The sequence below is a fragment of the Neodiprion pinetum genome, chromosome 6, assembly GCF_021155775.2.
Source record: "Neodiprion pinetum isolate iyNeoPine1 chromosome 6, iyNeoPine1.2, whole genome shotgun sequence".
Classification (NCBI taxonomy): domain Eukaryota; kingdom Metazoa; phylum Arthropoda; class Insecta; order Hymenoptera; family Diprionidae; genus Neodiprion; species Neodiprion pinetum.
Window position 1 is genome coordinate 26,280,908 of NC_060237.1, and position 22,937 is coordinate 26,303,844.

Below are 22,937 nucleotides of genomic sequence, written 5' to 3' on the forward strand. Positions count from 1 at the left end.
TTTGCGAGAGAAATCGATTGGGCGCAGTCCCAATACGCTGCGATCAACGCATCGAAAGTTACAGCCAAAAAACGAAAACCTGAATTTTAGACATTTTTCAGCAGGTGCTTTTTCCTTCGTCATTTCGCTTCTGTTGATCCCACGCTCTTTTCGCTGCGTTTTCTGAGTTCCTTGGGGTCCAATTGGTCGGGAAAGAGTCATACGAATCAATTCTGAGACGAAAAATTTTTTGGTGAAAAAAAAAGGAAGGTTAACCCCTTTGTATTTTTGGCGAAAATTTTCGCGATTTTGAAAAGTGCTGGAATCAAGTCTTTCTGGCACTATTCCGACGTAATTTTGCGAGAGAAATCGATTGGGCGCAGTCCCAATACGCTGCGATCAACGCATCGAAAGTTACAGCCAAAAAACGAAAACCTGAATTTTCGACATTTTTCAGCGGGTGCTTTTTCCTTCGTCATTTCGCTTCTGTTGATCCCACGCTCTTTTCGCTGCGTTTTCTGAGTTCCTTGGGGTCCAATTGGTCGGGAAAGAGTCATACGAATCAATTCTGAGACGAAAAATTTTTTGGTGAAAAAAAAAGGAAGGTTAACCCCTTTGTATTTTTGGCGAAAATTTTCGCGATTTTGAAAAGTGCTGGAATCAAGTCTTTCTGGCACTATTCCGACGTAATTTTGCGAGAGAAATCGATTGGGCGCAGTCCCAATACGCTGCGATCAACGCATCGAAAGTTACAGCCAAAAAACGAAAACCTGAATTTTCGACATTTTTCAGCAGGTGCTTTTTCCTTCGTCATTTCGCTTCTGTTGATCCCACGCTCTTTTCGCTGCGTTTTCTGAGTTCCTTGGGGTCCAATTGGTCGGGAAAGAGTCATACGAATCAATTCTGAGACGAAAAATTTTTTGGTGAAAAAAAAAGGAAGGTTAACCCCTTTGTATTTTTGGCGAAAATTTTCGCGATTTTGAAAAGTGCTGGAATCAAGTCTTTCTGGCACTATTCCGACGTAATTTTGCGAGAGAAATCGATTGGGCGCAGTCCCAATACGCTGCGATCAACGCATCGAAAGTTACAGCCAAAAAACGAAAACCTGAATTTTCGACATTTTTCAGCAGGTGCTTTTTCCTTCGTCATTTCGCTTCTGTTGATCCCACGCTCTTTTCGCTGCGTTTTCTGAGTTCCTTGGGGTCCAATTGGTCGGGAAAGAGTCATACGAATCAATTCTGAGACGAAAAATTTTTTGGTGAAAAAAAAAGGAAGGTTAACCCCTTTGTATTTTTGGCGAAAATTTTCGCGATTTTGAAAAGTGCTGGAATCAAGTCTTTCTGGCACTATTCCGACGTAATTTTGCGAGAGAAATCGATTGGGCGCAGTCCCAATACGCTGCGATCAACGCATCGAAAGTTACAGCCAAAAAACGAAAACCTGAATTTTCGACATTTTTCAGCGGGTGCTTTTTCCTTCGTCATTTCGCTTCTGTTGATCCCACGCTCTTTTCGCTGCGTTTTCTGAGTTCCTTGGGGTCCAATTGGTCGGGAAAGAGTCATACGAATCAATTCTGAGACGAAAAATTTTTTGGTGAAAAAAAAAAGGAAGGTTAACCCCTTTGTATTTTTAGCGAAAATTTTCGCGATTTTCAAAAGTGCTGGAATAAATTAATTGTGGCACTATTCCGACGTAATTTTGCGAGAGAAATCGATTGGGCGCAGTCCCAATACGCTGCGATCAACGCATCAAAAGTTACAGCCAAAAAACGAAAACCTGAATTTTCGACATTTTTCAGCAGGTGCTTTTTCCTTCGTCATTTCGCTTCTGTTGATCCCACGCTCTTTTCGCTGCGTTTTCTGACTTCCTTGGGGTCCAATTGGTCGGGAAAGAGTCATACGAATCAATTCTGAGACGAAAAATTTTTTGGTGAAAAAAAAAGGAAGGTTAACCCCTTTGTATTTTTGGCAAAAATTTTCGCGATTTTGAAAAGTGCTGGAATCAAGTCTTTCTGGCACTATTCCGACGTAATTTTGCGAGAGAAATCGATTGGGCGCAGTCCCAATACGCTGCGATCAACGCATCGAAAGTTACAGCCAAAAAACGAAAACCTGAATTTTCGACATTTTTCAGCAGGTGCTTTTTCCTTCGTCATTTCGCTTCTGTTGATCCCACGCTCTTTTCGCTGCGTTTTCTGAGTTCCTTGGGGTCCAATTGGTCGGGAAAGAGTCATACGAATCAATTCTGAGACGAAAAATTTTTTGGTGAAAAAAAAAGGAAGGTTAACCCCTTTGTATTTTTGGCGAAAATTTTCGCGATTTTCAAAAGTGCTGGAATAAATTAATTGTGGCACTATTCCGACGTAATTTTGCGAGAGAAATCGATTGGGCGCAGTCCCAATACGCTGCGATCAACGCATCGAAAGTTACAGCCAAAAAACGAAAACCTGAATTTTCGACATTTTTCAGCAGGTGCTTTTTCCTTCGTCATTTCGCTTCTGTTGATCCCACGCTCTTTTCGCTGCGTTTTCTGAGTTCCTTGGGGTCCAATTGGTCGGGAAAGAGTCATACGAATCAATTCTGAGACGAAAAATTTTTTGGTGAAAAAAAAAGGAAGGTTAACCCCTTGGTATTTTTGGCGAAAATTTTCGCGATTTTGAAAAGTGCTGGAATCAAGTCTTTCTGGCACTATTCCGACGTAATTTTGCGAGAGAAATCGATTGGGCGCAGTCCCAATACGCTGCGATCAACGCATCGAAAGTTACAGCCAAAAAACGAAAACCTGAATTTTCGACATTTTTCAGCAGGTGCTTTTTCCTTCGTCATTTCGCTTCTGTTGATCCCACGCTCTTTTCGCTGCGTTTTCTGACTTCCTTGGGGTCCAATTGGTCGGGAAAGAGTCATACGAATCAATTCTGAGACGAAAAATTTTTTGGTGAAAAAAAAAGGAAGGTTAACCCCTTTGTATTTTTGGCAAAAATTTTCGCGATTTTGAAAAGTGCTGGAATCAAGTCTTTCTGGCACTATTCCGACGTAATTTTGCGAGAGAAATCGATTGGGCGCAGTCCCAATACGCTGCGATCAACGCATCGAAAGTTACAGCCAAAAAACGAAAACCTGAATTTTCGACATTTTTCAGCAGGTGCTTTTTCCTTCGTCATTTCGCTTCTGTTGATCCCACGCTCTTTTCGCTGCGTTTTCTGAGTTCCTTGGGGTCCAATTGGTCGGGAAAGAGTCATACGAATCAATTCTGAGACGAAAAATTTTTTGGTGAAAAAAAAAGGAAGGTTAACCCCTTTGTATTTTTGGCGAAAATTTTCGCGATTTTGAAAAGTGCTGGAATCAAGTCTTTCTGGCACTATTCCGACGTAATTTTGCGAGAGAAATCGATTGGGCGCAGTCCCAATACGCTGCGATCAACGCATCGAAAGTTACAGCCAAAAAACGAAAACCTGAATTTTCGACATTTTTCAGCAGGTGCTTTTTCCTTCGTCATTTCGCTTCTGTTGATCCCACGCTCTTTTCGCTGCGTTTTCTGAGTTCCTTGGGGTCCAATTGGTCGGGAAAGAGTCATACGAATCAATTCTGAGACGAAAAATTTTTTGGTGAAAAAAAAAGGAAGGTTAACCCCTTTGTATTTTTGGCGAAAATTTTCGCGATTTTCAAAAGTGCTGGAATAAATTAATTGTGGCACTATTCCGACGTAATTTTGCGAGAGAAATCGATTGGGCGCAGTCCCAATACGCTGCGATCAACGCATCGAAAGTTACAGCCAAAAAACGAAAACCTGAATTTTAGACATTTTTCAGCAGGTGCTTTTTCCTTCGTCATTTCGCATCTGTTGATCCCACGCTCTTTTCGCTGCGTTTTCTGAGTTCCTTGGGGTCCAATTGGTCGGGAAAGAGTCATACGAATCAATTCTGAGACGAAAAATTTTTTGGTGAAAAAAAAAGGAAGGTTAACCCCTTTGTATTTTTGGCGAAAATTTTCGCGATTTTCAAAAGTGCTGGAATAAATTAATTGTGGCACTATTCCGACGTAATTTTGCGAGAGAAATCGATTGGGCGCAGTCCCAATACGCTGCGATCAACGCATCGAAAGTTACAGCCAAAAAACGAAAACCTGAATTTTAGACATTTTTCAGCAGGTGCTTTTTCCTTCGTCATTTCGCTTCTGTTGATCCCACGCTCTTTTCGCTGCGTTTTCTGAGTTCCTTGGGGTCCAATTGGTCGGGAAAGAGTCATACGAATCAATTCTGAGACGAAAAATTTTTTGGTGAAAAAAAAAGGAAGGTTAACCCCTTTGTATTTTTGGCGAAAATTTTCGCGATTTTCAAAAGTGCTGGAATAAATTAATTGTGGCACTATTCCGACGTAATTTTGCGAGAGAAATCGATTGGGCGCAGTCCCAATACGCTGCGATCAACGCATCAAAAGTTACAGCCAAAAAACGAAAACCTGAATTTTCGACATTTTTCAGCAGGTGCTTTTTCCTTCGTCATTTCGCTTCTGTTGATCCCACGCTCTTTTCGCTGCGTTTTCTGACTTCCTTGGGGTCCAATTGGTCGGGAAAGAGTCATACGAATCAATTCTGAGACGAAAAATTTTTTGGTGAAAAAAAAAGGAAGGTTAACCCCTTTGTATTTTTGGCAAAAATTTTCGCGATTTTGAAAAGTGCTGGAATCAAGTCTTTCTGGCACTATTCCGACGTAATTTTGCGAGAGAAATCGATTGGGCGCAGTCCCAATACGCTGCGATCAACGCATCGAAAGTTACAGCCAAAAAACGAAAACCTGAATTTTCGACATTTTTCAGCAGGTGCTTTTTCCTTCGTCATTTCGCTTCTGTTGATCCCACGCTCTTTTCGCTGCGTTTTCTGAGTTCCTTGGGGTCCAATTGGTCGGGAAAGAGTCATACGAATCAATTCTGAGACGAAAAATTTTTTGGTGAAAAAAAAAGGAAGGTTAACCCCTTTGTATTTTTGGCGAAAATTTTCGCGATTTTGAAAAGTGCTGGAATCAAGTCTTTCTGGCACTATTCCGACGTAATTTTGCGAGAGAAATCGATTGGGCGCAGTCCCAATACGCTGCGATCAACGCATCGAAAGTTACAGCCAAAAAACGAAAACCTGAATTTTCGACATTTTTCAGCAGGTGCTTTTTCCTTCGTCATTTCGCTTCTGTTGATCCCACGCTCTTTTCGCTGCGTTGTCTGAGTTCCTTGGGGTCCAATTGGTCGGGAAAGAGTCATACGAATCAATTCTGAGACGAAAAATTTTTTGGTGAAAAAAAAAGGAAGGTTAACCCCTTTGTATTTTTGGCGAAAATTTTCGCGATTTTGAAAAGTGCTGGAATCAAGTCTTTCTGGCACTATTCCGACGTAATTTTGCGAGAGAAATCGATTGGGCGCAGTCCCAATACGCTGCGATCAACGCATCGAAAGTTACAGCCAAAAAACGAAAACCTGAATTTTCGACATTTTTCAGCAGGTGCTTTTTCCTTCGTCATTTCGCTTCTGTTGATCCCACGCTCTTTTCGCTGCGTTGTCTGAGTTCCTTGGGGTCCAATTGGTCGGGAAAGAGTCATACGAATCAATTCTGAGACGAAAAATTTTTTGGTGAAAAAAAAAGGAAGGTTAACCCCTTTGTATTTTTGGCGAAAATTTTCGCGATTTTCAAAAGTGCTGGAATAAATTAATTGTGGCACTATTCCGACGTAATTTTGCGAGAGAAATCGATTGGGCGCAGTCCCAATACGCTGCGATCAACGCATCGAAAGTTACAGCCAAAAAACGAAAACCTGAATTTTAGACATTTTTCAGCAGGTGCTTTTTCCTTCGTCATTTCGCATCTGTTGATCCCACGCTCTTTTCGCTGCGTTTTCTGAGTTCCTTGGGGTCCAATTGGTCGGGAAAGAGTCATACGAATCAATTCTGAGACGAAAAATTTTTTGGTGAAAAAAAAAGGAAGGTTAACCCCTTTGTATTTTTGGCGAAAATTTTCGCGATTTTCAAAAGTGCTGGAATAAATTAATTGTGGCACTATTCCGACGTAATTTTGCGAGAGAAATCGATTGGGCGCAGTCCCAATACGCTGCGATCAACGCATCGAAAGTTACAGCCAAAAAACGAAAACCTGAATTTTAGACATTTTTCAGCAGGTGCTTTTTCCTTCGTCATTTCGCTTCTGTTGATCCCACGCTCTTTTCGCTGCGTTTTCTGAGTTCCTTGGGGTCCAATTGGTCGGGAAAGAGTCATACGAATCAATTCTGAGACGAAAAATTTTTTGGTGAAAAAAAAAGGAAGGTTAACCCCTTTGTATTTTTGGCGAAAATTTTCGCGATTTTCAAAAGTGCTGGAATAAATTAATTGTGGCACTATTCCGACGTAATTTTGCGAGAGAAATCGATTGGGCGCAGTCCCAATACGCTGCGATCAACGCATCAAAAGTTACAGCCAAAAAACGAAAACCTGAATTTTCGACATTTTTCAGCAGGTGCTTTTTCCTTCGTCATTTCGCTTCTGTTGATCCCACGCTCTTTTCGCTGCGTTTTCTGACTTCCTTGGGGTCCAATTGGTCGGGAAAGAGTCATACGAATCAATTCTGAGACGAAAAATTTTTTGGTGAAAAAAAAAGGAAGGTTAACCCCTTTGTATTTTTGGCAAAAATTTTCGCGATTTTGAAAAGTGCTGGAATCAAGTCTTTCTGGCACTATTCCGACGTAATTTTGCGAGAGAAATCGATTGGGCGCAGTCCCAATACGCTGCGATCAACGCATCGAAAGTTACAGACAAAAAACGAAAACCTGAATTTTCGACATTTTTCAGCAGGTGCTTTTTCCTTCGTCATTTCGCTTCTGTTGATCCCACGCTCTTTTCGCTGCGTTTTCTGAGTTCCTTGGGGTCCAATTGGTCGGGAAAGAGTCATACGAATCAATTCTGAGACGAAAAATTTTTTGGTGAAAAAAAAAGGAAGGTTAACCCCTTTGTATTTTTGGCGAAAATTTTCGCGATTTTCAAAAGTGCTGGAATAAATTAATTGTGGCACTATTCCGACGTAATTTTGCGAGAGAAATCGATTGGGCGCAGTCCCAATACGCTGCGATCAACGCATCGAAAGTTACAGCCAAAAAACGAAAACCTGAATTTTCGACATTTTTCAGCAGGTGCTTTTTCCTACGTCATTTCGCTTCTGTTGATCCCACGCTCTTTTCGCTGCGTTTTCTGAGTTCCTTGGGGTCCAATTGGTCGGAAAAGAGTCATACGAATCAATTCTGAGACGAAAAATTTTTTGGTGAAAAAAAAGGAAGGTTAACCCCTTGGTATTTTTGGCGAAAATTTTCGCGATTTTGAAAAGTGCTGGAATCAAGTCTTTCTGGCACTATTCCGACGTAATTTTGCGAGAGAAATCGATTGGGCGCAGTCCCAATACGCTGCGATCAACGCATCGAAAGTTACAGCCAAAAAACGAAAACCTGAATTTTAGACATTTTTCAGCAGGTGCTTTTTCCTTCGTCATTTCGCTTCTGTTGATCCCACGCTCTTTTCGCTGCGTTTTCTGAGTTCCTTGGGGTCCAATTGGTCGGGAAAGAGTCATACGAATCAATTCTGAGACGAAAAATTTTTTGGTGAAAAAAAAAGGAAGGTTAACCCCTTTGTATTTTTGGCGAAAATTTTCGCGATTTTGAAAAGTGCTGGAATCAAGCCTTTCTGGCACTATTTCGACGTAATTTTGCGAGAGAAATCGATTGGGCGCAGTCCCAATACGCTGCGATCAACGCATCGAAAGTTACAGCCAAAAAACGAAAACCTGAATTTTCGACATTTTTCAGCAGGTGCTTTTTCCTTCGTCATTTCGCTTCTGTTGATCCCACGCTCTTTTCGCTGCGTTTTCTGAGTTCCTTGGGGTCCAATTGGTCGGGAAAGAGTCATACGAATCAATTCTGAGACGAAAAATTTTTTGGTGAAAAAAAAAGGAAGGTTAACCCCTTTGTATTTTTGGCGAAAATTTTCGCGATTTTGAAAAGTGCTGGAATCAAGTCTTTCTGGCACTATTCCGACGTAATTTTGCGAGAGAAATCGATTGGGCGCAGTCCCAATACGCTGCGATCAACGCATCGAAAGTTACAGCCAAAAAACGAAAACCTGAATTTTAGACATTTTTCAGCAGGTGCTTTTTCCTTCGTCATTTCGCTTCTGTTGATCCCACGCTCTTTTCGCTGCGTTTTCTGAGTTCCTTGGGGTCCAATTGGTCGGGAAAGAGTCATACGAATCAATTCTGAGACGAAAAATTTTTTGGTGAAAAAAAAAGGAAGGTTAACCCCTTTGTATTTTTGGCGAAAATTTTCGCGATTTTCAAAAGTGCTGGAATCAAGTCTTTCTGGCACTATTCCGACGTAATTTTGCGAGAGAAATCGATTGGGCGCAGTCCCAATACGCTGCGATCAACGCATCGAAAGTTACAGCCAAAAAACGAAAACCTGAATTTTAGACATTTTTCAGCAGGTGCTTTTTCCTTCGTCATTTCGCTTCTGTTGATCCCACGCTCTTTTCGCTGCGTTTTCTGAGTTCCTTGGGGTCCAATTGGTCGGGAAAGAGTCATACGAATCAATTCTGAGACGAAAAATTTTTTGGTGAAAAAAAAAGGAAGGTTAACCCCTTTGTATTTTTGGCGAAAATTTTCGCGATTTTCAAAAGTGCTGGAATAAATTAATTGTGGCACTATTCCGACGTAATTTAGCGAGAGAAATCGATTGGGCGCAGTCCCAATACGCTGCGATCAACGCATCGAAAGTTACAGCCAAAAAACGAAAACCTGAATTTTCGACATTTTTCAGCAGGTGCTTTTTCCTTCGTCATTTCGCTTCTGTTGATCCCACGCTCTTTTCGCTGCGTTTTCTGAGTTCCTTGGGGTCCAATTGGTCGGGAAAGAGTCATACGAATCAATTCTGAGACGAAAAATTTTTTGGTGAAAAAAAAAGGAAGGTTAACCCCTTTGTATTTTTGGCGAAAATTTTCGCGATTTTGAAAAGTGCTGGAATCAAGTCTTTCTGGCACTATTCCGACGTAATTTTGCGAGAGAAATCGATTGGGCGCAGTCCCAATACGCTGCGATCAACGCATCGAAAGTTACAGCCAAAAAACGAAAACCTGAATTTTCGACATTTTTCAGCAGGTGCTTTTTCCTTCGTCATTTCGCTTCTGTTGATCCCACGCTCTTTTCGCTGCGTTTTCTGAGTTCCTTGGGGTCCAATTGGTCGGGAAAGAGTCATACGAATCAATTTTGAGACGAAAAATTTTTTGGTGAAAAAAAAAGGAAGGTTAACCCCTTTGTATTTTTGGCGAAAATTTTCGCGATTTTCAAAAGTGCTGGAATAAATTAATTGTGGCACTATTCCGACGTAATTTTGCGAGAGAAATCGATTGGGCGCAGTCCCAATACGCTGCGATCAACGCATCGAAAGTTACAGCCAAAAAACGAAAACCTGAATTTTCGACATTTTTCAGCGGGTGCTTTTTTCTTCGTCATTTCGCTTCTGTTGATCCCACGCTCTTTTCGCTGCGTTTTCTGAGTTCCTTGGGGTCCAATTGGTCGGGAAAGAGTCATACGAATCAATTCTGAGACGAAAAATTTTTTGGTGAAAAAAAAAGGAAGGTTAACCCCTTTGTATTTTTGGCGAAAATTTTCGCGATTTTGAAAAGTGCTGGAATCAAGTCTTTCTGGCACTATTCCGACGTAATTTTGCGAGAGAAATCGATTGGGCGCAGTCCCAATACGCTGCGATCAACGCATCGAAAGTTACAGCCAAAAAACGAAAACCTGAATTTTTGACATTTTTCAGCAGGTGCTTTTTCCTTCGTCATTTCGCTTCTGTTGATCCCACGCTCTTTTCGCTGCGTTTTCTGAGTTCCTTGGGGTCCAATTGGTCGGTAAAGAGTCATACGAATCAATTCTGAGACGAAAAATTTTTTGGTGAAAAAAAAAGGAAGGTTAACCCCTTTGTATTTTTGGCGAAAATTTTCGCGATTTTCAAAAGTGCTGGAATAAATTAATTGTGGCACTATTCCGACGTAATTTTGCGAGAGAAATCGATTGGGCGCAGTCCCAATACGCTGCGATCAACGCATCGAAAGTTACAGCCAAAAAACGAAAACCTGAATTTTCGACATTTTTCAGCAGGTGCTTTTTCCTACGTCATTTCGCTTCTGTTGATCCCACGCTCTTTTCGCTGCGTTTTCTGAGTTCCTTGGGGTCCAATTGGTCGGAAAAGAGTCATACGAATCAATTCTGAGACGAAAAATTTTTTGGTGAAAAAAAAGGAAGGTTAACCCCTTTGTATTTTTGGCGAAAATTTTCGCGATTTTGAAAAGTGCTGGAATCAAGTCTTTCTGGCACTATTCCGACGTAATTTTGCGAGAGAAATCGATCGGGCGCAGTCCCAATACGCTTCGATCAACGCATCGAAAGTTACAGCCAAAAAACGAAAACCTGAATTTTCGACATTTTTCAGCAGGTGCTTTTTCCTTCGTCATTTCGCTTCTGTTGATCCCACGCTCTTTTCGCTGCGTTTTCTGAGTTCCTTGGGGTCCAATTGGTCGGGAAAGAGTCATACGAATGAATTCTGAGACGAAAAATTTTTTGGTGAAAAAAAAAGGAAGGTTAACCCCTTTGTATTTTTGGCGAAAATTTTCGCGATTTTGAAAAGTGCTGGAATCAAGTCTTTCTGGCACTATTCCGACGTAATTTTGCGAGAGAAATCGATTGGGCGCAGTCCCAATACGCTGCGATCAACGCATCGAAAGTTACAGCCAAAAAACGAAAACCTGAATTTTCGACATTTTTCAGCGGGTGCTTTTTCCTTCGTCATTTCGCTTCTGTTGATCCCACGCTCTTTTCGCTGCGTTTTCTGAGTTCCTTGGGGTCCAATTGGTCGGGAAAGAGTCATACGAATCAATTCTGAGACGAAAAATTTTTTGGTGAAAAAAAAAGGAAGGTTAACTTTGTATTTTTGGCGAAAATTTTCGCGATTTTGAAAAGTGCTGGAATCAAGTCTTTCTGGCACTATTCCGACGTAATTTTGCGAGAGAAATCGATTGGGCGCAGTCCCAATACGCTGCGATCAACGCATCGAAAGTTACAGCCAAAAAACGAAAACCTGAATTTTCGACATTTTTCAGCAGGTGCTTTTTCCTTCGTCATTTCGCTTCTGTTGATCCCACGCTCTTTTCGCTGCGTTTTCTGAGTTCCTTGGGGTCCAACTGGTCGGGAAAGAGTCATACGAATCAATTCTGAGACGAAAAATTTTTTGGTAAAAAAAAAAGGAAGGTTAACCCCTTTGTATTTTTGTCGAAAATTTTCGCGATTTTGAAAAGTGCTGGAATCAAGTCTTTCTGGCACTATTCCGACGTAATTTTGCGAGAGAAATCGATTGGGCGCAGTCCCAATACGCTGCGATCAACGCATCGAAAGTTACAGCCAAAAAACGAAAACCTGAATTTTCGACATTTTTCAGCAGGTGCTTTTTCCTTCGTCATTTCGCTTCTGTTGATCCCACGCTCTTTTCGCTGCGTTTTCTGAGTTCCTTGGGGTCCAATTGGTCGGGAAAGAGTCATACGAATCAATTCTGAGACGAAAAATTTTTTGGTGAAAAAAAAAGGAAGGTTAACCCCTTTGTATTTTTGGCGAAAATTTTCGCGACTTTCAAAAGTGCTGGAATAAATTAATTGTGGCACTATTCCGACGTAATTATGCGAGAGAAATCGATTGGGCGCAGTCCCAATACGCTGCGATCAACGCATCGAAAGTTACAGCCAAAAAACGAAAACCTGAATTTTCGACATTTTTCAGCAGGTGCTTTTTCCTTCGTCATTTCGCTTCTGTTGATCCCACGCTCTTTTCGCTGCGTTTTCTGAGTTCCTTGGGGTCCAATTGGTCGGGAAAGAGTCATACGAATCAATTCTGAGACGAAAAATTTTTGGTGAAAAAAAAAGGAAGGTTAACCCCTTTGTATTTTTGGCGAAAATTTTCGCGATTTTGAAAAGTGCTGGAATCAAGTCTTTCTGGCACTATTCCGACGTAATTTTGCGAGAGAAATCGATTGGGCGCAGTCCCAATACGCTTCGATCAACGCATCGAAAGTTACAGCCAAAAAACGAAAACCTGAATTTTCGACATTTTTCAGCAGGTGCTTTTTCCTTCGTCATTTCGCTTCTGTTGATCCCACGCTCTTTTCGCTGCGTTTTCTGAGTTCCTTGGGGTTCAATTGGTCGGGAAAGAGTCATACGAATCAATTCTGAGACGAAAAATTTTTTGGTGAAAAAAAAGGAAGGTTAACCCCTTTGTATTTTTGGCGAAAATTTTCGCGATTTTGAAAAGTGCTGGAATCAAGTCTTTCTGGCACTATTCCGACGTAATTTTGCGAGAGAAATCGATTGGGCGCAGTCCCAATACGCTTCGATCAACGCATCGAAAGTTACAGCCAAAAAACGAAAACCTGAATTTTCGACATTTTTCAGCAGGTGCTTTTTCCTTCGTAATCTCTCTCCTGTTGATCCCACGCTCGCTCTGCTGCGATATCTGAGTTCCTGGGGGTCCAATTGGTCAGAAAAGGGTCATACAAATCGAATCTGAGACCAAAAATTTCGGCTCCAAAATTGAAAAAAAAGTAAGGCTAACCCCTTTGCATTTTCGTCAAAAATTTTCGCGATTTTGAAAAGTGCTGGAATAAATTCTTCAATGCGCTATTCCTACGCTATTTTGCGTGAGAAATCGATTGGGCGCAGTCCCAATACGCTGCGATCAACGGATCAAAAGGTGGAGTCAAGAAACGAAAATATTTTCCCTCTAATTCTGTCGCTGCTGATGCTCTTGTTTCTTCTAAGTTTCTCTTGCTCCTCTTAGAGTCGAATCAGTAGCCCAAGAGACGTACACAACGATTCTAGACGGAAAAATTTCTGAAATCTACGATTTCAAAAAACCAGGGCTAACCACCTCTGAACAGTTGATCAAAAAATACCGCCGAACACATGAGGTTTGCATCTGATTTCTAAAAGGTGGGCAAGGTGATAAAGACAAATCACAAGTGTACAGTGACCAAATTTTATCTGTTTATTCAACATGCCTTAATTCTGCTAGCAGTGTTCGAGTGCCAATGTGTTGTAATTTCACAAGTTACGAGACAGTGCAAAGTCGAATACAAAGTGACTTGAATAAGTGTTAGTAAAAATTGTATAATTATTCTGATCGTTATATGAGGGTAAAATAGTCCAATATGCAATATCCTAAGCAGAATATGAACAATATTATCATTTAGGTAGTCAATGTCATAGGTAATAAGCATTGTCCTAGTTTTGGCTTGCGTACAAGTGCAACGTACCTCTCCTGCATACGATATATATTAAATATGATATTTTATTGTCACTATTTTATGTAACCTTGCCTCAAATGAATAAATAATTGGTTTTTCACATATTTATTACGTATTTTTTGAGCTAGTCGACGAACCGATTCAGCTGACTCGCGGATGTCGGTTCTTCACAATAACAAATACACAAGACCAAAGTACACTTACTCCTGGGAAATTATGCACATAAATGTTTCCAAATGCAAACGGTACCCTCCATGACTTCTGGGTCATCACTTCTAAGTCGTTCAGATCCCTGCAGTGTTGGAAACTCGGCCCTCACATAGGACACTTAGCAAGAATCAGACTCCATCTCACATGATATGGTGCAGCTATCTTCTTAAAAGTGTCTGAATTTTCCGAAATAATGATATTTACGTGAATGATTGCACTTATTTAATGACACTTGCAATATTTTCCAGTCTGAACTATTACATTAATTATACACTATTATCGCGGATTGTTATCGCCTGGGAATCATATTAATTTTATTCTTTGCCTCATTAAAGTTCCCAGTCTACAATTCCATAGGAGATACGTTCCATGTGCCTGCGGACGTTAGGAAGATGACAGCAGACTTTCATATCGTAGAGCGACGTCAAGCCCAGAATAGCGTGCCACAAGTCCGAGTCTGTTGAACGAAAACATTTTATCATTATTAGATGGCAGGAGTCAAGGATATAATGAAAATCAATCGATGGAATTGACTTCGATTTTGGGGTTTCTAGTCTGACATTAAAATGTACCGTTTTTAGACAGTCCGAGCTCGAAAAAATTGCACGATGACGCGAGGAAGACGATTTAAATATGGTTCAATTAGAAACAGTCCCCCGAGTCTCGGCACCTGTCACCCTCGCCGCGGAGGCGTTAGAGACACGCGAGGGCCAGCCGAATAACCGCTGCTGTATACCGGCCAGAAATAGCCCAGGTCTGGTAGATTTTTGCAGGCGAATAGTCCCGCTGGTCCGCACGCGCAAAACGTCTTGGCAAAACGATGATGGACCGTAATTAAATGCGAGCGATGAGAGCTGACATTACTCAAGACTAGGGATACGTGCACGCGTCTCTGGGCCAAATCCTGCCCCTGCACCATTCTGAAGCAAAAAAAAAAGTTCGGCCCATAGGCCTCATTAAAATCATGTAAATAACACAGCTGCACTCGGTGCGGGATCAGTCAAACCCACCATTTTTATCATTTCATCCCACAGGCTGCTCGGATCATCACCCCTAGTCGTTTAACTGAGAAAATGCGTTCTTCATGGCGAGGTCAACTTTATCCAGGAGTACAGTTTATACTGACGTTGCATCTTTCATGTTACATTTCCTGTAAGGTATATGGAACCGTTCTCGTTGCATAGAGACGTGAGAAGTGATCGGTATTTTATGAGGACGACGTTTGTCACCGGGGCGGAAAATAGAAGCAAGGATATTATAGGAGATAGCCGAACCACCTTACGTGTACCGTAATTAATTGTCGTCAGTGTTCGGTGTATCTGGATATGATATGCGTGAACCTGGCACAGCGAAGGATACGACGAAAGCGGAGATGGGGATATCGATTATGAATGAACCCCAGAGTCCATTCAGGTTGAACGTGACCCACCCAGACGTAGCCTTGGTCCATCTTCAACTCTTTGGTCAAAACCCATTCTGCGAGACAGACTGGTGACAAGGTGCGACCAAAGCTCTCTCCGAATTCCGACAGAGTCCCCTTATGAATGGTGGCCTGTGAGATCGGGGAGTCTCGACCGCGCATTAACTCGCTGTCAACTTAATTTTAATCTCACTGCTCGCCGGAGCGTTATACATGCAGTCACGAGGACCGGATTAACATCGCTTGGATCTGGTTGGCCGTGCCCGACGCCCGGTCGAGGATCTTCACTCTCGCTATTTTCAGCGGGTTTAATTAATCTCCGACCAAAAAACATCGGGGGGGAATGGCGACCGCATGATGGCCGGTTGCCGCGAAGTGCCACCTGGCATAAATAGAAACATTGAGACTACCGCGGTTCAAGAGGCAATAAGAGAACACGAAGTCCTAAGCAAATCTACATCTTCTGCGGGCACCTGCTTTTCGCATGATGCGTTGGCGGTGCGGTAACTTCAGTTTCCGGTCGCTAATTCAACGCAAGTTTTCCTTCATGGTACGCATTGAATGACCAACCGTTTAATAGAACCGCCTATGTGTACATCTAAGCACGTTTCTGATACCAGTAACCGTGGAATTATCGATGGGCAAAATATTGACGAACGTGCGTAGTATCAGGGTGGAAAAGAGTCGTATCGGGTATTTCAGTTCGGTTTAGCCCAGCTAGACGGTATTGCCATCCGGCCCGCGACCAGAGAACTATTATTAAGTCATGTCGGAACGTTAGTTGCTCAGGGTACGAATTAATCACGGTGAAAAAATGGACCGGAAACTCGCCTCGAAATACACCCCCGGACTGCGGAAATATTAAACGGATGTTGGCTTGACGGCAGTACCGCGACTCTAAGATCTCGAAAACGATTACGTCAAAATCACCCTGAAACGCCCACTGTACATATAATAATTCGGAAATAAACTTTTGATTTAGAGTGACGATGGTCCGCTTCTCAACGTCCGGTTGACCGGCACCGTCGTGTATCGGCCAATTTGCGGGAGCATCGATCAAGTCGTTACTTCCGGTTCACTTTTACGTTACCGCTGGAGTTCCAATTAATGCACCGAGATTCTTCTAGCACGAATTAATTTGTAACATGTGCACCATCAATCGTGTTGTAATATTTCTTTTTCTCACAAATGAGACAAACTGTGACAAAATTCAGAAAGAACAACTTGGAAAATGACGATAAAGACTAAAATCCGTTATTATATACATATCTCGGCGAGGAGAAACGATCACATCTGGTCACACCGCGGTGTCAGCTGTTTGCTGTTTATTCTTTCAGCTTTTTCCGAGCCGCCAGAAGGGGTCAGGAGTAGAGAACAGCAAGTTGACAACTTCACACGTCGAGGGAATGATTTTGGCAGTAAATTTGAAAGATTAACCGCGCCGAGCCGCATGCGTGGTGATAAATTCTCGGTATAAGCAAGAACTGAGAAACAGAAGCTGCGGAAAATCGTCTCTCGGCTAAACAATGATATCTGCAGTTTGGCGAACTTGATGTCCAACATCGAGGAGGAGCAGGAGCTGCTGGATCAAAATGACACGGATCACGCGGCGAGCTGCATAGGTTAGCAATGACAATCCGTCCTTAATAACATCACCCCATCGCTTACCTTCGCCCTTCGAAATCCCTTCCACAGCAGAGAAAACCATCAGCTGCAGTGATCCTCGGCAGAGTGAGAAGAGTAGAAAGGTCCACCCGCAGCTAGTCTCGACACCGGTGCAGAGGGAGGAGTTTTTATGGAGGTCGAACGAGGAAGGGCGGCAATCGAAGACCAGGCAGAAATCATTCGACCAGAAGCAAGAGGATGGTGGGTGGTGAATTACGGCGTTAATTTGTCTAATGGAAATTGGTCTTGCACTACGCGGACTCGCCGAGAGGCGCAGGATTTATGCTGATATATTTTCTTACCTATACAGACGCGTCGGGCAGCTCGCTGCAGGGTGACATATGCAGAATATGCCACATGGGGGGCTTTCCTCAGCTGGCCCATACCCAGCCGATGTGGGAGTGGCAGAACCAGGGCGTTCGTCGGGTTTCCAGCCAGATATCCACCTTGTCGTCGTACGCCTACTTGGGGCCGCTGATCGCAGCTTGCAAGTGAGCGATAACCTCGATGATCGGAGGATGGCGATCGGTGAAACTAGAATAATTAAAGCGCGTAAGGGACGAGTGTGTGTGTGTGTGTGCGTGTGTAAATACATCGTGTAGGTACGTACGTGAGTACGTACGCGAGTCGATTCCTCGAGAACTGGTTCTCCGAGAGATGCGAGGATAAGAGTCTCTGGAGCAAGGCAATCACTGTCACGAAGCATCCGTCAGCCGGAGGTTAACGTCGCCTTTGTATCGATGGTCGGCAAAAGGAAAGCTGTAGAAAAAAAAAAAAAAAAGAAACTGGGGAAAAAATCTAAGAGTAAAAAAAGGGGAGAGAAAAAAACGCTTAACCACTTAGCGTGCCCCGTGCCGTGTGCGCAGGGTTTCAGGAACCTCGAGTTAGGTAACTAAAAATACGTAGACAGAGCGGAGTTTTTGATGGGTTGCAAAGATAAGGTGTCAAAGATCGGTAACACGTGTAGCGGGGTCTGTGACGTATCGGTACAATACTCATACCCATAAGCCCCTCCGTACCGAGGACCGCATCACCGCGTCTCCGCTTATTTTAGGATTAAAAACTCACCCCTTCACAACGCGACTGCAGATGCCGCGGTACCGTGGGTCTCGTCCATGCCGAATGCCTCGAACGATGGTTGACAGAATCGGGGCACATGAGGTGTGAACTTTGCGGTCACAAGTACGTCATCAAGCGAGTTCCTCGCCACGGGATTCTCGCCAGTGTTGGAATATGGCTGAAAACAGTGGTAGCTACTCAGCAGGTAAGGGCTGCACTCGGGGGCCGATCGCTATCCGCTTTGTGCAAAGTGAATATAGCGATCGACACGAGCGCGCAGCCTTAATAAACTTCATTGGCCTGATCGCTACTGGGTTCTTTTTTATTACGTAGTGTATATAACGCGCTGTTTCAACGACTGCTAGATGTTCCTGGACATAATGTACCTTCTGGTAACAACGCCCCTTGCCCTGTTTTCCTGCTACGTCTGCGCGCTTGCGTTGAGGGTGTTGGTAGAGGGTGGATTTTACGAGATACCATGGATGATAATAGCGATGCTGCCGACATGCTCACTGACGCTGATCGCCTACTGGGGCTGGCTGATAACTCTGGGCAGGTACACGAGCAGGTAGCATAATGTGCAATAATTGACACCAGCCGAAACTCACACGGTTGCAAAATTCTCTGAGAAAACTGCTTCGGAGATGTTTACTTCATGCTAAACACTAACGTATTGGGTTCATTGACGATCCAGACTCCACTCCCGACGCTGGCGACGCTTTTGGCGAAACAACTTCGTCGTTCGTCTGCTGCCCGATAACGCTCTTTCGCGGTTGAACCACGCCGACAACTATCCATCGGCTGGACCACCCATCCCCATAGTCGTGAACGTCGTGGAGGAACCCGCGACCGCTGGAATCCCTGAAGATAACGACGAGGTCGAAGAATACAACGCGAGCGACGATCAGGCTTGAGGGTATTCTGGAGGAATGAGGCGATCGCCGATATTCTGTCGGGGATAATCCGACCGTGCACATTAAAAAGAAAGCGAATGAAAACGAATCTTTTTACGCGCGTAACAGGTAGGGAGTTATTTACGACCTGTAGAGGCGCCGAAATCAAGATCCACGGTCGAGTTGCACGGAGTTTCGAAACGGGACGACTGCAGGTGGAGGGAAAGTTGCTACGAATTCAGGCTATAACCAGTTCACTGGGTGAACCACCTCGCCTCGACCTCCTTGGCGCAGAAATTCACTCTTACTTTCGGTCTCTGCCTCGGTAGATGGTAGATCAGGATTTCACGGGTAGTTGGGCTGTTATTGAAACGCGGAGAGAAAGAGGTTTGAATAGCGGTTCTTCCCGGTCACAGCGCGTTCGTCTTTCTCTCGATTTAAAAGCGATCCAAATTGGATATCCAGTCTAACTTTGATACCTATACTCGTCACCGGATGCAGAGAAGCGAGAAGTCAAAGACTATCGTGACAAGTATTTGGGATTACGGGATAGGAATTCGTTAATTATAAATCGTGGAAGTGCGAGCGATCTGACGAGTTCTCAGCCCCCGTCCGCTTCACCTTTTTCTAATAATTTATGCGCCTACGCGATACTCGATCTCGGTCGTACCGAGAGTTCTGAATCATCCTGTATAACGTAGAGGCGTGTAAGTATCTGTCAACGATCCTTGGATTTATTATCCGCTAAGAAAACACACGCGATTTAAGAGTGAGAGTCCCAGGAATAAACTGCCATCCGCCGTGCTCTTCGCTCCCTGCAGCTAGCTTTGCAATTGTACGAAAGCTGCAGGCGGGGGATGCAATCGCGTGCATTCAGACCTCTTCGCAGCGATTCCGCGCCGCGCTGATATCGTGGGCGATCTTTCCCGATCGGATATCATCCCAGGCTACCGACGATGCGGTTTACCGATCCTGAATCGATATGGTCGATCTACGAGATAAATGGCCCCCAAGTTCAATTTAATTTATCCTGAGATTTATATCATCGAGCCGCAGGTTTACTCTTCTAGCTGCTGACAAGACGGTTAAGCTCACACAAATATTCTTCGAGACATTTATTCGCATAAAATAAAATTTGGTATTAATACGCTATACGATAATCAAGAAAATCCTTCAGGTTAGTTCACTAGAATTCTGAACAGTTTTTCAGGTAGTTGAATTTCTTCCACGGATGCAGTAGTACGATATGTACTTGCCGCACTTTGAACACAAAAGCTAAGCCGAGGACGTCGTATCCAGAAGAGAAACGTTCAATCTCAAAGCATCATACCTAATCCCATGACAATCGACGTCGATATTCGTGGCCCAAATACGTTTTCGATCGTAAATATGTACTTTTTATAGCAAGCGAGTTATATCGACGTGGCGTATAGGTATTTGGATGTATGGCGTTTGTACGCAGCGGGGAAAAAAGGTTGATCATATTTCCAAACATCTCAAGAGACAGGTATAAACCGATTAAGTTTGGGATTACACCAAACGATTTTCTGAGAGGTCGATAATCCGTGATAAATAAATCCTTCGCATTCTTTAGAACGAACTCTTTCTTCTGCGAACAACAATGAGACGCGAGCTTACAGAAACTCTGAGTAGAATAATAGAAGTAGAAGGTAAGTGCACGGTGTCGAGTCGTAAATTAGCATAGATCAGACGAGCCATCAGATTCAAAAGCTTGAACCTGACTGCCGCCGCGTCTGTCCGGCATCGGGACGGGTGCTAACTCGTCTATAATAACGTAGCTGTAGTACCTACTTATAGTAGAAAGGAAAATAAGAATAGAAAATAAATGAAGAGAAAAAGATCGAAAATTCTTACCACCGGCCAAGATAGCTGTGAGGTGTTTTTCTAAGTGGACGCTAATTTGAAACAAGAAGAAAACTCGTGTCAGAGATCACGGCGAGTGAAATGTGAAATGAAAGCAGAGAGAAAAACAATTTTTAAAAATAAAGTGAAAAACAACATCAGCCTCGGAGAGCCTGAAGTGTTGTTGTTCGCTAAATAAAATTAACAGCGAGTCCATCGTACAGCGAACCCCGCAGGATAGCTGCTCTCTTGGATAGTCGGTTTGAGCAGGATAACGGTTTACGGTCTTTGGTTGAATGGACTTGATCACGAAAAACACCCTTGAATCATTTTTGTCGTCGTTTCGAGGGTTGAAGGAAAAGGCGCAAGGGTGGTCCAGCTGTAATGAGCCGGCAGCTCGAAGAATCCCTAAATCAAATTGTTATGGGGAAATTGTTATCATACTCGGCAGTGTCGCGTGCAGTAGGTTCCGGATTTACGAGCTGACATTCGAAAATCCCCATCGCGGCGTAAAAATAATAATTGGTTGATTTATCGGGTATGCGTTGGTTCGCCGCTTTTGTAAATATAAAGACACTTATTACACTGCGGACTGGATCCAATGGGGTTATTTCCGTTGGTGGAAGAGGGACACCGCGCGATAGACGGGAGAGCGAGAGAGAAAGAGAGAGAGAAAGAGAGAGAGGGTTACCGCATTTCCTATAGAAAAACTGTCTATTTTTGAGAACGTTCACATCTTCTCATCGTCTCCATCGCGTCTCATCGCGTGTCGCCCGCCCTGCGACGAGTATAAGAATCGTCTAAGAGCCGTATACCGGTGGCGTTTCCGCTTCTGTCTATACTCGCATGGTGTTATTTTTAATTGCGTTGGAAAATGTCCTCTCTCTCTCTCTCTGTGAAAAAAAATAAAAATAACGTACAAAATGAAAAAAGAAACTGAAACTTAGAAAAGTAAGGGTAAAAAGGACAAGAGGTCTCTTGTATTCATCGCCGCTTATATTACTAACTTCCGTAAAACGTCTTCTTGAATTCACCCTCGCCCTTTAATCTGCTCAGCGATCACTGGACCAAGACTTTCACAGGGAATTCATCTGCGTGGTTTTATATTCGTTACACGGGCAACGAAAATGCGCTACATATGTATCAAGCGATGCGCGTGAAATACTGCGATTCGTGTGTTGGTATAGGAAACTCGCCATAGACGAGACGAAGGAACTAAACAGAGTTTGGAGGAAGGAATGAATCTTTTACGCGCCATCTACACAAATGTATCCGGTTCGTGCCAGAGAGGAGGATGCGAGTTTGTTTCGGTGTAGGTTCGGCGAGCTATTTAAAAATATTGGCATTCCGTGGTCGCTGACTCCCTTCCGAGAGGAAATGATACAGTGCGGAGCCTTTGATTGGAAGAAAACAGTGTTTACTCATTTTTTCTATCATTCGTCGTCGGGGTTGAAGTATCGACCAGCCAATTAAAATTACACATCTCACTTACCGTGAGCTGCGCCGCACTGCATTGGATGAGAAAAAGTGTGGGGAAAAAACGAACTCTGCACCCTCCGAACATAATCGAGTTGTCATTCTGGAAGCTGCAATCGGGGTTGAGACTTTTTCACCGTGAACTACAGACGTTGCACTCGTTCACGAGGTGCGTAATTTAGAAAAGTAATCTCCTCTCTTCGCCGCACGGTAAATCGTACAATCGCTCGGAGGCTGAGAATATTCGTTATAAAATCTGTCTGCGAGGATATTACCACGTGTTACCGGTTTCATTAGTATAGTGTGTTTGAAATATATGCGAAAGCTCGAGCATGTTAACGAGTCGTTTGCCCGAGGCGTCGATGCAGTCCATTATTGGTATAAGTCGAGTACTGATAAAAGTCCCAGGACCCCGAGGGGACGCCTCTTGTGTCCCGCATAAATAATTATTGATTTATCCGATTTTTATTCCCGGCGAGGACTCGGTTTCAGATTGGAATTTATCGACCGCGTGTACATATACCTATACGTATACATATATTACGAGGATAGGGTTCCAAGTCGAGGGTAAGGCGAAAATCATCCATTCGCTCAAAATATCGACGGTGAGTTGCTTCGTTTTCTTCTTTTCTCTTGCATTTACTATCCCTTCGAAACATTTCCGAGAATGTAGTTTTGATTTATGCGCGCACTGAAGCGGTGAAAGATCGGCTCGTGATATATGCGTCGAACGCGAACGGAGTGTGCAAAGTATCGGTTGGCCGAGGTTAGGGTAAGACAACGTTTTTTTAAGCTCGCGTAAAATATTGCCAATTATATTATGCTTGCCGGGTCTATCCAACAAGTTGCCAAAATTTATTGTAGATGATAAAGGTATCTCGGCGCTGCACATATTATACCTACACTGCACACTTCGCATCGCCAATGCGGCTTAACAAGCCACGGCGTATCTCGAACACGCAACCCAATAAATTGGCGATTCTGGTTCGGCGCCAATCCCGAAATTCCCG

The 22,937-nt window shown here is 43.3% G+C and overlaps 1 protein-coding gene across 1 annotated transcript; it reads left to right on the top strand.

The window, feature by feature from the left end:
- Positions 1-16,523: 16,523 nt before the first annotated feature.
- On the top strand, positions 16,524-18,609 carry LOC124222336 (E3 ubiquitin-protein ligase MARCHF2). Its single transcript, XM_046633157.1, has 6 exons — positions 16,524-16,593; positions 16,667-16,837; positions 16,947-17,127; positions 17,726-17,900; positions 18,061-18,251; positions 18,390-18,609. The coding sequence occupies exons 1-6, from the start codon at positions 16,524-16,526 to the stop codon at positions 18,607-18,609; spliced, it is 1,008 nt and encodes a 335-aa protein (XP_046489113.1).
- The last annotated feature ends 4,328 nt before the right edge of the window (positions 18,610-22,937 follow it).

What these genes read in the sequence shown, in the direction of transcription:
- LOC124222336 (XM_046633157.1), top strand. Translation starts at nt 16,524, where the DNA reads ATGTCCAACATCGAGGAGGAGCAGGAGCTGCTGGATCAAAATGACACG. An exon ending in CGACCAGAAGCAAGAGGATG is followed by an intron (nt 16,838 to 16,946) that starts GTGGGTGGTGAA and finishes TTACCTATACAG; the next exon opens with ACGCGTCGGGCAGCTCGCTG. An exon ending in CAGTGGTAGCTACTCAGCAG is followed by an intron (nt 17,901 to 18,060) that starts GTAAGGGCTGCA and finishes AACGACTGCTAG; the next exon opens with ATGTTCCTGGACATAATGTA.